General features: G+C 28.1%; 3 protein-coding genes across 3 annotated transcripts; all 3 read left to right on the top strand.

Moving 5' to 3' along the window:
- Positions 1–7,085: 7,085 nt before the first annotated feature.
- Positions 7,086–7,454, top strand: GO595_003426 (uncharacterized protein; the record flags this gene model as incomplete). The annotated part of the gene is made up of 1 exon (XM_067916446.1): positions 7,086–7,454. One exon carries the CDS (start codon positions 7,086–7,088, stop codon positions 7,452–7,454), a length of 369 nt encoding a protein of 122 aa, XP_067777227.1.
- Positions 7,455–8,166: 712 nt separating this feature from the next.
- On the top strand, positions 8,167–14,610 carry GO595_003427 (leucine-rich repeat domain-containing protein; the record flags this gene model as incomplete). Its single annotated transcript, XM_067916447.1, has 1 exon — positions 8,167–14,610. One exon carries the CDS (start codon positions 8,167–8,169, stop codon positions 14,608–14,610), a length of 6,444 nt encoding a protein of 2,147 aa, XP_067777228.1.
- A 1,177-nt stretch (positions 14,611–15,787) lies between these two features.
- GO595_003428 (Ras family protein) lies at positions 15,788–16,363 on the top strand (the record flags this gene model as incomplete). The annotated part of the gene is made up of 1 exon (XM_067916448.1): positions 15,788–16,363. The coding sequence occupies one exon, from the start codon at positions 15,788–15,790 to the stop codon at positions 16,361–16,363; it is 576 nt and encodes a 191-aa protein (XP_067777229.1).
- Between the last annotated feature and the right edge of the window lie 520 nt (positions 16,364–16,883).

Here is a 16,883-nt window from a genome sequence, read left to right on the forward strand (position 1 = left end):
ATTCACATCGCCACTTGAAAAACATGAAGAATTTCTAATTGAGAAAATATATCTTCAAGAACTTCTTTCAGAACTTTATGAACTTTGTAAAACGCTGAACGAACTTTACTCTTTTTATGATACGTCACCAATTACGTCGTCCATTCCGAAACAATATTTACAAGAACTTTCGCTTATTTCAATTCTTTCATCACCAATTATCAATGACAATAACAAAGATAAAGACAAAGAACGAAAAGAAATTATATTTAAACTTTTATTAAATGTTCGTCATAATTCATTACGTCGACTTGCGATATCAATGGAAAAACACAATGACATGCAAGAAATTTGCGAAACGTTTCAAATATTTTCTAACGAATTCGAAATCAAGAAAGTTACGCCAAAGTTATATCAAGAACTTCAACATAATGCAGCACAACGAGCATTGCAATCAATAATTCATAATGACACTAAAATTAATATGAAAATCGATGAAATTTTAGGAATTATTCAATGGATTAATGAAAATGAATTAAATTCTCTTTTAATTGAAGGAAACGAAAATAATTTATATAAATGTAAAATTGATATGATACATAACACAATAAATGTTTTGGAATAAAAAATATATTTTTATTTTTAATTTTTTATTTTCATAAATAAAAAAAAATCAAAACAAAACAAAACAATTTTTTTTGTAATTTAATTTTTCATATTTTAACTATGTTTGTTATGTCAAATTTTAATTCAAGTTCATTTGCTACTTTTATGATTTGAAACAGCACTCTCAATTGCAACCAATAAGAAATATACTGAAGTAATTAATTTAATTACATTTAGCTCCTTATTAATAAAAAATGCTAAGCTACAATTTATCAAAATTTAGATGATGTATAATTTTTGCACTAAAAAATACATTTTTTAAATATTAGAAACAAATAAACAAAAAATTTTATTAGATCTAACAAATCTATACATCCTAAATTATATGCAGAATTATTTACACTTTGTAGTGTATGACAGTTATGTATTTGATACGAAGCATGTTATTGTTATTTAAAATTGCAAAAGGATAATATTCAAGATAAAGAAAAGAAGAGGAAGTATAAAGAATATCAATAAATGTACATTTCGATTTGGTCTGTTGTTTGGAGGATTTGGTTGGTTTGGCATTCTCATTTGATTTAGATTGTTCATGAAATTTATATTGCCGTTTCCAAAATTTCCGCCAAAAGCAAACCCAAAACCAAATGGTAGAAACCCAAACTGAAATTGACCGAAATTCCCACCATTTCCAAAGCGTGGTTGCTCTTTGGGAGGAATTCTTTGAGCTTTTGGTGGAGGAGGTGCATTTTCTGTTGATTCATTTGTTTGACCGTATATAGGAACAAGCTTCTCTTTGTCTAAGTCCTTGTGGCATACGGGACATTTTGAATAATTTTCTAAATGTTTGCAAATGCAAGGCCAACAAAAAATATGCCCACACTCTGAAACAACAGGTGTATGTAAAGGTTTTTCACATATTGTACAAATCCAGTTTTTATGTTCTGGTTGTTCAGTTTCGCTCATTTTGTATTTGGCCAAAAAAACTTTTGAAATTATTATAAACTTCTCAATAAGATAAACGTTTAAAATATGTAAAGAAGAAAGAAAAAAGGAAGAATTGATAATTTCCATATTTTTCTTGGCTATATTGAAGTTAATAACTGAAAGCAAGTTTGTTATTCAATTTAATGCCTTTTGTAAAAATTGTTGCTACAAAACATAATTTTTTGTATTCATTGATAAAAATTTTCTTCTGTTAAAAATTCTTTTATATATTTATTACAGCTTTATTTTTCGACTACAACTAGAAATTTTATTATTTTTTGAAAAGGAAATATGTTGCAACTGAACGCCAAAGAAAAAATTGTTAGTTTTTTCTAAACAAACCTAAGTCAAATTTAGGGGTACCCGATGTACAAAAAGTGATATGATAAATTTTATCATTTTTGAAAAGAAAATATTATCATTTTGTGTTAATAAAATGCTAATTTCCCAATCAACCTTTCATAATTCAAACCGCTCCACATTGTATCTTTATATTTAGAGTAAAATGTATCAATATCAAAAAATAATTAATTTTTAGAAGTGAAATTCTTTTCAATGATATCAATCCTAAGTCCTTGTAATAAATATATCTATATTAACATTATGATAAAAATTTGATAGCCTTTAAAAATATTATTGAATCTATTTTTTTAAAAAAAATTAAGATTCAACATTTTCATTCCGAAAAAAATACTAGCTAGTTCCAAATTTTGGTAGTTCCAAAATCAAATTTTAAGGTTTTTAATTTGAGTACTTCTTATGCAAGAACTCAAATCTAATTCACTACATTTGATTTCCAAATTCAAGGAACAAGTTTTAATATTGAAGCAGACATTGACTTAACAGCAATGGGTGCATTAGGCTTTCAAATAGAACCTAATAATTATATTGATGATAAGAAATTTTCATATGAAGTCCCAATATATACACTTCCTTCTATTTCATTTTTCGGGGTTAGTTTTTATCTTGGAGTTTATGGATTTATTGAAGTATCATTTACTGATATTCAGTAACTTATTGAATCATTGAAATATGATTATCGAATCAAATATTCACAAAAATATCATCTTAAATATTCATCTAAAGAATGGAGTTTCATTCACAAAGACAGATCAATCACTTGATACTGTTAAAAATGATCAAAAGCAAAATGCTATTTCGAAAGAAGAAGTTAATTAAATGAATTTAAAGTTAACACCTACAATTGATGTCGGTATTAATGCAGTCGTTCAAGTTGGAGCACAATTTATATCATCAGAAGCAACACTTAATGTAAGTTTATATGCAAGATATCAAGTTCCATTTGATTTTAGCTTAAATACTGAGTTATGTACATTCCCATAATTATATGGCTTATATACACAAGATCTTTCTATTAACTTTAAAATTTATGGTCATTTAAGTTTTATAGGTTTAATTGATTGGGAAAAGAATATTTTCCTACTATTGGTGGAGCAGTAAATCTCACTATTAAAGCTGAAAATGATGGAACAAATAATCTGAAAATTTATTCTTATATTACATACTCTGATATAACACAAGAAATAATTCCATTCAGTGTTAACAAATGGTATGCAAGTATCGATTCTTATTTCGAAGGTAATTCAAATGGTGGCGGTGGTGCATTCATAGCAATTGTTGTTGTTATCATCATCGTGGTCATAGTAGCAGTTATAATTGGAGTAGTCGTTTATGTGAAGAAGAGGAAATCTAAGAAAGAGTCATCTTCATCTGAAAAACAAATGGGAAGAAACATGAAATCAAAAAACAATTCATTTTGAAAATTTTAAAAAATAGATAACAAATAATAAAATTACTGACGATAGACTCGAATGAATGGGAAACAATCGTACTCATATTCAAAAGTTAAAGAGTTTGGGAAATATTTATACAACCATTTTCACCAAGAAGAAAGAAAATACTTGATGAATAAATTGTATGTATCATTATGTAATAAATTTAATGTAAATATACAATAACATAATTATCAATACAGCTTCTATACATGAAATCAAAAGGTATTTTCCAAATTTTCAATTTCAATTGATACTTTTCAAAAGTTTGAAATTAACTTCTTCTTTTCAAATGTTTATTCAGCAGATAATTGAGCCTATTCGAGACTTATGTTCGATGACTTAACCATGAAGTCTGTTAATCTAGAGACTTTATTGGGCACATTACCTTCAAATCAAGACGAAAAAGGCTCTTCCATTTTTTCTTCGTTTCTACAGTTTTTTCATGATGTCGTTACTTTTTCCAAGATTTCAAACACAACAGATTTTTTCTTATGGTGCCTAGCTTTCACTGTTTTAGATATCATAATTTTTTTGCAACTTGTTCCATTTGATCTTGAAAGTCTTTCATCAGGAGAATTTTTACAAAATCCTTCTTCATTTGATTATATTTTTTCAGAGTTATTCATACGCCAAATTGTATTTGTTTTAATCTTAACAATATTTATTATAGTTATTGTTCAATGGGCTATAATAATATTTTATGATCCAAATCTTCATCTTTCAAGTTTCAAAGCCACGTTTGCCCGTTTCCTTTATATCCATTGTCCTTTGTTATTATCACCACTTGCTGGTCTTTTTTTTGATGCCTTATTACTATCAGCATATGGACATTTAAGTTATGATCCTACATCAGTACATTACTCCATAGCTTTATCATCAGCCTTTTTATTACTTTGTGTAACATGTTATACCTTTTTTAATGTATCTCGAGGAAATCTTTTAATTGGGAATTCAATCTTTTCATATTATGTTCAACCATTTGACATCACCGACTTATTATTTTTCTTTGTAGTTTCTGGCTTATTTTCATTTCGAGCTACTAATATTTCCTTAGTTCATACAATATCATCGATTCTATCGGTTTGTTGGGGTGCCCGATACTTTCTATTAAGGCAAAACCTCCCATTCACATCACTTTTCGCCAATATTTTATATGTTAAGCTTTATGTTGATTCTATATCATTAGGTATATTAACAATTATTTCAGTCTATGTTAATGTCCAAAAATATGTATTAACTGATTTTTTTATTACATTATATTTTTTAGATAGTGTAATTTCATTTGGAGTAATTTATTTACATTATAAGACAACTAAAAGTATATTCGAACCTACTGATGGATATTCATTTAATCCCTCCAAAATTAATAAAACAAGTCAAGCAATCAATGCATTACGTAATGGAATTACATTTCAATTTATAGAAGCAACGAATAAAGACTTTTTAATATGGATATTAACACAATTTTGTAAAGAAGAAATTATCCCTGATATAGTTCGAATATGTTTAATGTATAATTATCCACTTTCTATAATGCCATGGACTAAGTTTTCTTTATCACCACATTATTTAGTTTCATTAAAATTTCTTTCATATCAATATGATCAATATAAAAAGTTCCAAAGTAAAACAAAAACGCCACAAATCGAAAACACATTAAATAAACTTCGAACAGAACGAAACACATTTATAAATTTAGAGAAATCTCGACATAAAATTATAAAAATCGGAAATAAAATGCAAAAATTACTTAAGCAATATCAAGATGCTATTATCGAATATCCACAATCATCAGATATAATTGATGAATGGAATGATTTCCATATCAATGTATTAAATGAAGATCCGAAGACATCGAATCAAATACCAATTATTAATTCATTTAATCAATTAACTACAAATATTTCACAAGAAAAAGTTAAAAAGAACAAAATATCTGATTCGGAATTATATATTAATAATTATATTACTAATGTAACATTTCCTTTTATATGTTGGATCCGAATAATTATAATATTTTTTTTGGTATATGTAATCGTACAAAATGTAAATTATAAATCACAAATACGATTTTTTTCTAAAATCTTTACAAATATTGGAAAGTTATTTTATTTAGGAGCTTCATTAAGTAGTTGTTTCTTACGTAACATTGATTCATTCATAAATTTACCGCCCGCTATAAACATTACAAGTGTTTTAGGTATATCTATGAGAGAATCAATTGATTTTCGATCTTCTTTCTCATTAACATCTGGGGAAATGACAGATCCATTAAGTTTATTAAACTTATTAACGGAAGAACCAAAAATATATAATTCGGAGAATTGTAATAAGTTATCTATATCATTAACATCTATAATGGAATCTAATATGCTTGATACACTTGAAGACTTTCGATGTTATGCATCACAAATGGAATATTATTTAGGGTTCATATCGAATCATACAAACCAAAGAACACAAAAAGTATTATCCGATTTTAATATTGATTTTTCAAATGAAATTATTTTTATTTGTATTTTCATTAGTTTAATTACAATAATATTTGGTATATTATTATATCGATTAAAAAATCGTCAAAAGAAACTTCATAAAGTAATCAAAAAAATTTATCCAAATGAATATGAAATTGGTGAACCAGGAATATATTTTTCGATTCTTTTATCGATATTTATGTGGATATTAATTATTAGTTTACCGATATTATTATTTGTAGTATTAATAATGCAAATTAATAATAACTCGAATTTAATGATCGAAAGTTTAATACAAATGGATATAATATCAGATATAGCGCGTTATTCTATGACTGGAATGGCGTTTAGTGAGTTATCTGTTATTGATTCTGTTAACCAAAAGATATATGAAAATATTTCTGCGATTTATGGAAACTTAATAATTAATTCCACTTCTTTAATGACAATTAAATATGGAGATTCGAATTTTAAGGACGTAAATCCATTAAATATTTGGGTTTCGCCTGGCGATGATAGTTTCTCAATAATATTACTCGATTTCGGACATTTGTTGTTGTTAGGAAACTTTAATGAGAATTTATATCGGTTTTTGATGTTGAGGTTTTTGACGATTTTTAATATTTCGAAACTCGCAAATAATACATTGGAAGATATGATGGCAAATTCATTGTTACAATTACAAGATAAAGCTTCGACATTTTGGATGGTTTCGATGGTTTTCGTGATCGTTTCGATATTGTTGTGGAGCTTAATGGAATTAATGAGATATTTCCAAGAATTATGGTTTTCGGGTATTAAATATTTGATGAAAAAAGAAATTTTAAAATCACAAAAAAACAAAAAAAATTTAATTCAATTATTACAATACGGTTACATTGAATTAATTGAAAATTTGCCGTTTCCCGTATTAATTATTGACTCGAATTCGTTAATTATTAACATAAATGAAAAAGCTGCAAAATTCTTTGAAATGTCATCCGAACAATTAATCGGTCAAAATTTGAACGAGTTTACAGACTTATTGAATGATAATGGAAACGATAGGAAATTGGTTTTCAATTCCATTGAATTCGAAAACGGTCTCTTTTCATTTGTGAAAATTGATGATTTAACAGAACAAAATAATTTGTTGTTGTATAAAAACCAATTAATATCAAAACTAAAAATAGATTTATTAAATTTGCCATTTAATAAATATATTTTATATCTCTGCGTAAAGTTTTCAATTAGCGATAAACCGATGGAAAATTTCATCGATGTAATTTCATTTATAGAAAATTTAGAAACAAAATATGAAAGTGTTATTAGAATCTCTATTGGAAGCACATTCTACAGAGCAATTTGTTTCGAGACAGAAAGTGATGCAATTGTTCGATTCGGATTTGAAATGCTTCATGAGCTACAAAATTTGGTTTGTGTTGTCGTGACGAAAGGTAATGCAACAGTTGGAACTGTGTTAGAAAATGAATTAATTCCTTTTGTTGCGGGTAAAGTTGTTGAAAGATGCGACGAATGTATCGCAAATGGAGAATTCGGTAAATGTTACTTGGATGAGTCAATTCAGGATAAGCTCCAAATTGATGATCCAAATATTGTTGTTATTAAGTAAATGTTTGTTTTATAGTTATTAATTGTTATTTTTCAATATAAAATATTGTTTTTCAATTAACAATTAATGTACTGTTTCCGAGTTTTATATATATTCTGATTTCTCTGAGATATCGGCTGGTAATTAAGGCTACATCATTATTTCTAAGATGACCCGCACCAGAAAAATATAATAATTTGTTTGCATTGATTTTGAGAAAGGGGAGTCAACACAATTTTTTCGATTAAAGCATATACGTTGGTTAAATTGTTTTGCGATTTATACACTGCTTTATACGCACAAAATAAAAATATTTTCATTTTATTCATTTACAGTTTTTTCTGTTGCTATTTGGCTTTCAATTATACCAAAAGTGACTATAAGTACCAATTAAGTTGTAATGGCACATACTTTGATGTTTTCCTTTCCACTTTATTTTTTATTGCTGGTTATTAGAATAAATTTTTACAGTTTGGGTATACCAATGTTTCAAATTTAAATGCTTTGATGTTTTGAGTCAGAGAACGTTAAACGATAAATTACAAGACTTTCTGTGCGGTTTTTATTGTCGGAAACGCGTGGTTACATTGAAAATTTTGTAATAAATTTCAAAAGGACGATAACCGCTCTCCAAAAAATGGTGGGAATTGCCTTTTATATCTTATTCGCATCATTTTCTTCCCAAACATTCATTAAAGAAAATTCCACTCTCATTTTGAGTGGAAGTGAATACATGTCAGGAGAATATAAGAATTACAAAGACCTGACCAAATCTCTTATTATTTCTGATGAAGTCACCGAAATTCAAAGTGGAGCTTTCAAGAGATGGCTTTTACTTACTGATGTCAATATTGGAAATTCGGTTACTACAATCAAAGCAAATGCTTTTGAAGATTGTTTTAGTTTAGAATCTGTTGTTATTGGTGACAAGGTTGCAACTATTGAGAGCCTTGCGTTTTCCAAATGCGTATCTCTTCAAAGCTTCCAAGTTTCTAATAATAATCCAACTTACTCTTCTCAAAATGGAGTTATTTATGATAAAAGCATTACAACACTTTACTACTATCCATTAGGCTTGAAGGGATCATTCGAAATTTCAAATACAGTTACAACAATTTCTAATTATTCATTTTATGGTTGCTCATATCTCGAGTCCATTACATTCGGAACTGCTGTTGAAACAATTGGTAGCCATTCATTTGAGAAATGCTATAGATTAACATCTGTTTCTATTCCAGATACTGTTACTTCAATTGGTGAATATGCATTTTCAAATTGTTCACAAATTGCAACGTTTACAATTGGCTCAAAAGTTACGACGATAGGCGACTTTGCTCTCCAATTTTGTTATGCCCTCACAACCATTACAATTCCCGATTCAGTAACAACACTTGGAGTCAATATATTATGTGGATGCTCAAGTTTGACAACTATTGTTGTATCCACAGGAAATACAGCTTTCGCTAATAATAATGGCGATGGAGTTCTATATAACAAAGACATCACAACTTTAGTTTCATTTCCAAATGGATTTTCCGGATCATTTGATATACCAACGACAGTTACAACAATTTCTAGTTATGCATTTCATAATTGTCAGAAATTAATATCAATTAATTTTGGAGCGAATGTTGAAACCATTGGTAATTATGCATTTTTCAATTGCGTTGGCTTCACAAGTTTAGTTGTCACTGCGAAATCCATTGAAACATTTGCATTTTGTTATTGCACAGGTATAACAAGTCTTGAATTAACTACTGAAACACTTGGAACACAAGCTTTTGGACAATGTTCGAAATTACAAACACTACAAATTCATGATGGATTAACAGAACTTTCAGAATTTGCATTTAGTCAATGCTCAAGTCTTACCCAAGTTACATTACCTAATACACTTACGAAAATTGGTTATTCAGCATTCCATTATTGTACACAATTACCGTCAATTGTAATTCCAAACTCAGTTTCAACAATTGATCGAAGTGTATTTTATGATTGTACTAACTTAGAATCTGTTACAATTGGTGAAGCTGTAACAACAATTGGTGATTATTCATTTTTCTTATGTATTAATTTAAAGAGTGTTGCAATTCCTAATTCAGTTACATCTATTGGTTCTTCTACATTTTCATATTGTAATAATTTACAAACTGTTACAATTGGAGATAATCTAGAAACAATTGGTTCTGGATCATTTGTAAATTGTGGAAACTTAACAAGTATTGAAGTATCTACAAACAATAACTACTTCACATCTATTAATGGAATTTTATACGATAAAAACTTAGCAAAAATTATTTGTTATCCTGCTACAAAATCTGGTGAATATACAATTGAAAATGCAGTTACAACAATTGAATCAAATGCATTTTATTTATGTACTAAGTTAACATCAATAACTATTGGTGGGTTAGTTGAAACTATTGGTGATTATGCATTTTATCAATGTTCAAGTTTAACAAGTATTACTATTCCAAATTCAGTTACTTCAATTGGTATGTGTTCATTTGGATATTGTTCAAATTTAAATCCAATTACATTAGGTAATAATCTTCAAACAATTTCAAATGATGTATTCATGGAATGTCAATCATTAACATCTATAACAATACCAAATACAGTTAAAACACTTGGAGATTCTTCATTTTATCATTGTTCTTCTTTAGAAACAATTCAATTATCAAATATTTTGGAAGGTATTAATGATTATTTGTTCTTTGGATGTATAAAATTATCAACAATTACAATTCCAGATACAGTTAAAACTATTGGAATTTGTTCATTTAAGAATTGTAATGGGTTAACTTCAATTACATTTGGTAATGCAATCGAAATTATTGATGAATCAGCATTTGAACAATGTATCAAATTAACAAATGTAAATATCGGTGGAACTGTTTCAACTATTGGAAATTATGCATTTTATTGTTGTCATGAAATTACAACCATTACTATTTCTACATCAGTTACATCTCTTGGTAAATTTGCATTTTATCAATGTACAAAATTGGAAAGTGTTACAATTGAAGCAAATATTCCTGAAATTGGTGAATCTACATTCCATAATTGTACATCATTAAAAGAAATGACAATACCAAATTCAGTTCAATCAATTGGTATTTCAGCATTTGAATATTGTACTAATTTATCAACAGTAACAATTGGAACTACTGTTAATTTAATCGGTGAATCAGCATTTTCTTATTGTTATTCATTATCTCAAATTATAATTCCAAGTTCCGTTAAAACAATTGATGATGAATCATTTAGAAATTGTTCTAATTTACAAACTATTACATTTAATGAAGGACTTGAAACAATTGGAGCTTATGCATTTATTAATTGTATTAAAGTATCACAAATTACATTACCAAGTTCATTAATTACAATTAAAAATGATGCTTTCCATGAAAGTTCTAATTTAGTATCAATTTCTATTGGCCAAAATGTTCAAACAATTGGTTCATCAGCATTTTCATGTTGTGGAAACTTAGCAGAAATATCAATACCAAACTCAGTTACTTCATTAGGTGATTCAGTATTTTATAATTGTATTAATATACAAAAGGCTGAAATCGGTCAAAATGTTAAATCTATTGGTAATTATTTGTTTTATTCATGTTCGAAATTAGTTAATATAATATTCCATGGTTCGATTGAATCAATTGGTAAATCATCATTTGAATCTTGTACTCTATTAACTAATGCTGACTTTGGTGAAGCTGTTACCGTTATTGGAGATTATGCATTTTATGAATGTATGGCTTTAATATCATCAATTAAATTACCAAATATTATATCATTAGGTAAATATGCATTTTATAGATGTACTGCTTTAACTTCCGTTGAATTAGGTAATGGTTTAACAATTATTGATTCAAATGCATTTGCAAGATGTTTAGGATTAACAAGTATTGTTGTTCCTAATAGTGTTAAAACTATTGGTGATCATGCATTTCATCTTTGTTCTTATTTAGCATCAATTACTATGGGTGAAAATGTTGAATCTATTGGAAGTTCTGCATTTTTCCATAATATTAGATTAAGTCAAATTCATTTTCCAAACAAACTTAATTTTATTGGTTATGATGCATTTTTCTTGTGCGCTATTTTGACAAATATTACTATTCCAAATTCTGTTACATTTATTGATAAAGATGCATTCCGTCAATGTAAAATGATCAAAACTATTGTAATGGGTTCGAATGTTAGAATTATTAGAGATGGAGCATTTTCATCATGTTCTTCATTATCAAGTATTGTGTTACCAGATACACTTCAAACATTAGGAAGTTTAGTGTTTAGTTATTGTCAAAATCTTGAAACGATTAAATTAGGTACATCATTGACAACTATTGGTGAGAAAGCATTTTATGAATGTTCTAAATTAACGAGTATTGAACTTCCTAATTTAGTTACAAGCATTAATTCATATTCATTTTATAAATGTTTATCATTAAGTAATATTAATATATTAGGTAATATTGTAAATATTGGAGAATATTCATTTTATCATTGTGAAAAATTGACGAGTATTACATTACCATCAAGTGTTGGAATCATTAGTGAAACGCAAGTCTTTTCAGGATGTTATTCATTACGAAATATTAATATTGATAATAATAATAATAATTATAGTAATTATAATAATGATGGAGTTCTTTATGACAAAGGAATTACGAAAATCCTTTATTATCCTATTGGTAATGAACGAAGTACATATACACTTCCAAATACTATTGAAATTATTAATAGTTTTTCATTTTCATCATCATGTACATTAAATACTATTAATATTAATTCAGAATCTCAACTTCAACGAATTAATGAATATTCATTTTATAATATTTCAACATTAACAAGTCTTTCACTTCCTAATTCAGTTACATATATTGGTATTTCATCATTTAATATGTGTCCACGTCTTTCAACATTAACACTTGGCAATCAAATCACGACAATTGAAAAGAGTGCATTTTCATCATGCAGCTCAATTGTTTCTATTTCACTTCCTAACTCTGTTACAACCATTGGCGATACTGCATTCCAATTCTGTTCATCATTAGAAACCATTACATTAAGTTCAAACCTTCGAATTCTTGGCACAGAAGTATTCACAAGTTGCAGAAAATTACGAAGTATTTCTATTCCACAACAAATTACAGGCATTCCAGATCGTCTTCTTCGTAACTGCAATGATTTAGAACGTGTTACTCTTGGAACTAATATTGTATCAATTGGAACAGGTTCATTCTATCAATGTAATAATTTGCAATATATTACAATACCAACTACTGTCCAAACAATTGGTAGTGAAGCATTTTACAAGTGCTATAAACTTGAAGAACTTACATTAAATAACGTTCGTAGCATTGGTTCCTCAGCATTTTATGAATGTTTTAATTTGACACGATTATCAATGGCGGGAACACTTACAAGTATTCCAAAACAAGCATTTTATGAATGTTATAACATTAATGGAATTACATTACCAGACACTGTACAAACTATTGATGATGAAGCATTTTATTTCTGCCGAAGTTTAACAACTATTAAAATGAATTCAGTCACATCAATAGGCAAAGATGCTTTCAGTATGTGCACAAAAGTCACAACTATTGAGTTAGGAAACAGTGTTACAACTATCAAAGATGAAGCATTTTCATCATGTTCACAAGTCAGTAACATTGTACTTCCAAATACACTTCAAACATTAGGAAGTTTAGTGTTTAGTTATTGTCAAAATCTTGAAACGATTAAATTAGGTACATCATTAACAACTATTGGTGAGAAAGCATTTTATGAATGTTCTAAATTAACGAGTATTGAACTTCCTAATTTAGTTACAAGCATTAATTCATATTCATTTTATAAATGTTTATCATTAAGTAATATTAATATATTAGGTAATATTGTAAATATTGGAGAATATTCATTTTATCATTGTGAAAAATTGACGAGTATTACATTACCATCAAGTGTTGGAATCATTAGTGAAACGCAAGTCTTTTCAGGATGTTATTCATTACGAAATATTAATATTGATAATAATAATAATAATTATAGTAATTATAATAATGATGGAGTTCTTTATGACAAAGGAATTACGAAAATCCTTTATTATCCTATTGGTAATGAACGAAGTACATATACACTTCCAAATACTATTGAAATTATTAATAGTTTTTCATTTTCATCATCATGTACATTAAATACTATTAATATTAATTCAGAATCTCAACTTCAACGAATTAATGAATATTCATTTTATAATATTTCAACATTAACAAGTCTTTCACTTCCTAATTCAGTTACATATATTGGTATTTCATCATTTAATATGTGTCCACGTCTTTCAACATTAACACTTGGCAATCAAATCACGACAATTGAAAAGAGTGCATTTTCATCATGCAGCTCAATTGTTTCTATTTCACTTCCTAACTCTGTTACAACCATTGGCAACTGCGCATTCCAATTCTGTTCATCATTAGAAAATATTACATTAAGTTCAAATCTTCGAAGTCTTGGCACAGAAGTATTTTCGCAATGTATTAAACTACGAACAATTTCCATTCCAAACCAAATCACAAGCATTCCGGATTATCTCTTCTACAAATGTAGCAGTTTGGAATCCATTGACATTAATGAAAATGTTCTTTCACTTGGAATGAGTGTATTTTATGAATGTTCATCACTTACAAATGTTACAATTCCAAACAAGGTAACATCTATTGGTGGTTCGGCCTTTTATAAATGCGTAAATCTTTCCACCGTAACTATTGGCGAAAATGTTACATCGATTTCGTCACGCGCATTTTATAACTGCACATCGCTCAAATGTATCTATTACAACGGTATCAGTGAGCCCACGACAATTGCAACTGATGCATTCTATGGCATCCACTCATCTGTTGTGATGACACCCGAGTCATATAACGGCAATAGCTTCGCTCAACTAAATGTATCAAAGGGTGTAACAATTAACGAATGCATCGAGAGCAGCAGCAGCAGCAAGTCAAAGAATTACGGAGTACTTATCGGAGTGCCAATCGCTGTCGCTGTGGTCATCATCGGAATTGTTGTGGGAGTGGTCATCTATTTGAAGAGAAAGAAGAACGTGGAAATGACATCGGTCGATATGAACGAACCTGCAATTATAAAGGCGCTGATTTAAGAGAAAATAGTAAAAAATTCGTCAAATTAAATCATTTGCAATGTTTTGTAAATTGAAACTTTTGAAATGTTTAAAAAAACGAAATGTACATAAAAATGAATTTCTTATTCTGATGTGGTCATTAATTAATGAGTAATGTTGTAAAACAGAAAATTGGTTAGGAAGTGAAATAGAAACAATTGAGCTGCATGATGAAAATGCACTCTTTTCAATTGTCGTGATTTGATTGCCAAGTGTTAATGTTGAAAGACGTGGACACATATTAAATGATGAAATACCAATATATGTAACTGAATTAGGGAAGTGAAAGACTTGTTAATGTTGAAATATTATAAAATGAATATTCATTAATTCGTTGAAGTTGAGATTCTGAATTAATATTAATAGTATTTAATGTACATGATGATGAAAATGAAAAACTATTAATAATTTCAATAGTATTTGGAAGTGTATATGTACTTCGTTCATTACCAATAGGATAATAAAGGATTTTCGTAATTCCTTTGTCATAAAGAACTCCATCATTATTATAATTACTATAATTATTATTATTATTATCAATATTAATATTTCGTAATGAATAACATCCTGAAAAGACTTGCGTTTCACTAATGATTCCAACACTTGATGGTAATGTAATACTCGTCAATTTTTCACAATGATAAAATGAATATTCTCCAATATTTACAATATTACCTAATATATTAATATTACTTAATGATAAACATTTATAAAATGAATATGAATTAATGCTTGTAACTAAATTAGGAAGTTCAATACTCGTTAATTTAGAACATTCATAAAATGCTTTCTCACCAATAGTTGTTAATGATGTACCTAATTTAATCGTTTCAAGATTTTGACAATAACTAAACACTGAATTTCCTAATGTTTGAAGTGTATTTGGAATAATAATTTTTTGTAATTCACAAAATGTTGCTGATTTGATCCATATTAATTTAAAGTTAAAAATTAAAAAAAAAAACAAAAATGTTTCGCTTTAATTTTTGTTAATTTATTCATAATTAACAAATGCTTCTCTAAATTCTGTTGTTATTAATATGTTCACAAGTAGAAGACAATTTGCAAACTGTAAAAGTGACAAAATAAAGTCTTTTTCGCAATTAACGTTGATTAAACGGCCTTGAGACGGTTTCGATTGTGGCGACATTTTTGAATGAGCTTGTTCCATAAAGTTGTGTTTGTTGGTGATTCTGGAGCAGGTAAAACATCAATCATCAATAAATTTACTCAGATATCAGGAACTCCAGTTCCAACAATTACTGCAACATCGGTTCAATGTATTGTTCATTTGCCAGAACAAGATGTAACACTAAATGTTTGGGATACTGCTGGCCAAGATGACTACAAATGCCTTATTCCTATTTATGCTAAAGGAGCAATGGTTGCAGTCATTGTTTTTGATAAAACTTCAGAAGAATCCTTCAATAGTCTTAGAAATTGGGTAAACTTCATAAGAGAATCAGTTGGCCAGCTTGGAATTATTGTTGTAGGTAACAAAGAAGATTTGCCTGCTGTAATTTCATTCAACCAAGGAATTGGTTTTGCTGATCAAAACGATGCCCAATTTATCGAAACATCTGCTGAAACAGGAACCAACGTTGATTTGTTATTTTCTACAATTGCAAATCTTGTTTTAGAACAAGAAAAATTATCAGATAAAAAAGAGGATAATGGTGTTGATTTAAAAGCACCCCAAAATGAAGATAAAAAGAAAGGCTGCTGCAAGTGAATACTGAGTTTATGTATTAAAAGCATGCTTAAACATTTCTGATTTCATTTGTTTCAAACGATATATTTTTGAATCATGTTTCTGTGGTTTATGAACGTTTGACAGTTTCGGAACGTTATTTCGATACATCTTTGGAAGATTCAAATTACAAATAGCTTCCTGCGATTAAATTAACCTCATTGACTTGTCCTCAGTTACGCTTGGTGTTTTGTATTTTTGATATTTAATTGAACATCAAAATTCCTACTTTCTTCAAAAAAACATCTTTAACGATAGAATCAAATGAATGAGTCATCATCGGATTTATATTCAAAAACTGATGTGTTTGGGAAACCTTTCTGAAACCACTTTATATTCGGAAACGAAGGAAAGGAGCAAAAACCTTTTACAATATCATATTCATTAATCAATTTTTATTAATGTAATATGAGTTAGTATTGATCCCTCTGTTGAAAAATGATCATATTGTTGTTGAATTTTATGGTAATTCTTATGAAGTATTCCATCTGTAGAAATGGTA

The sequence above is a fragment of the Histomonas meleagridis genome (assembly GCF_020186115.1).
Source record: "Histomonas meleagridis strain 2922-C6/04-10x chromosome Unknown contig_20, whole genome shotgun sequence".
Lineage (NCBI taxonomy): Eukaryota > Parabasalia > Tritrichomonadida > Dientamoebidae > Histomonas > Histomonas meleagridis.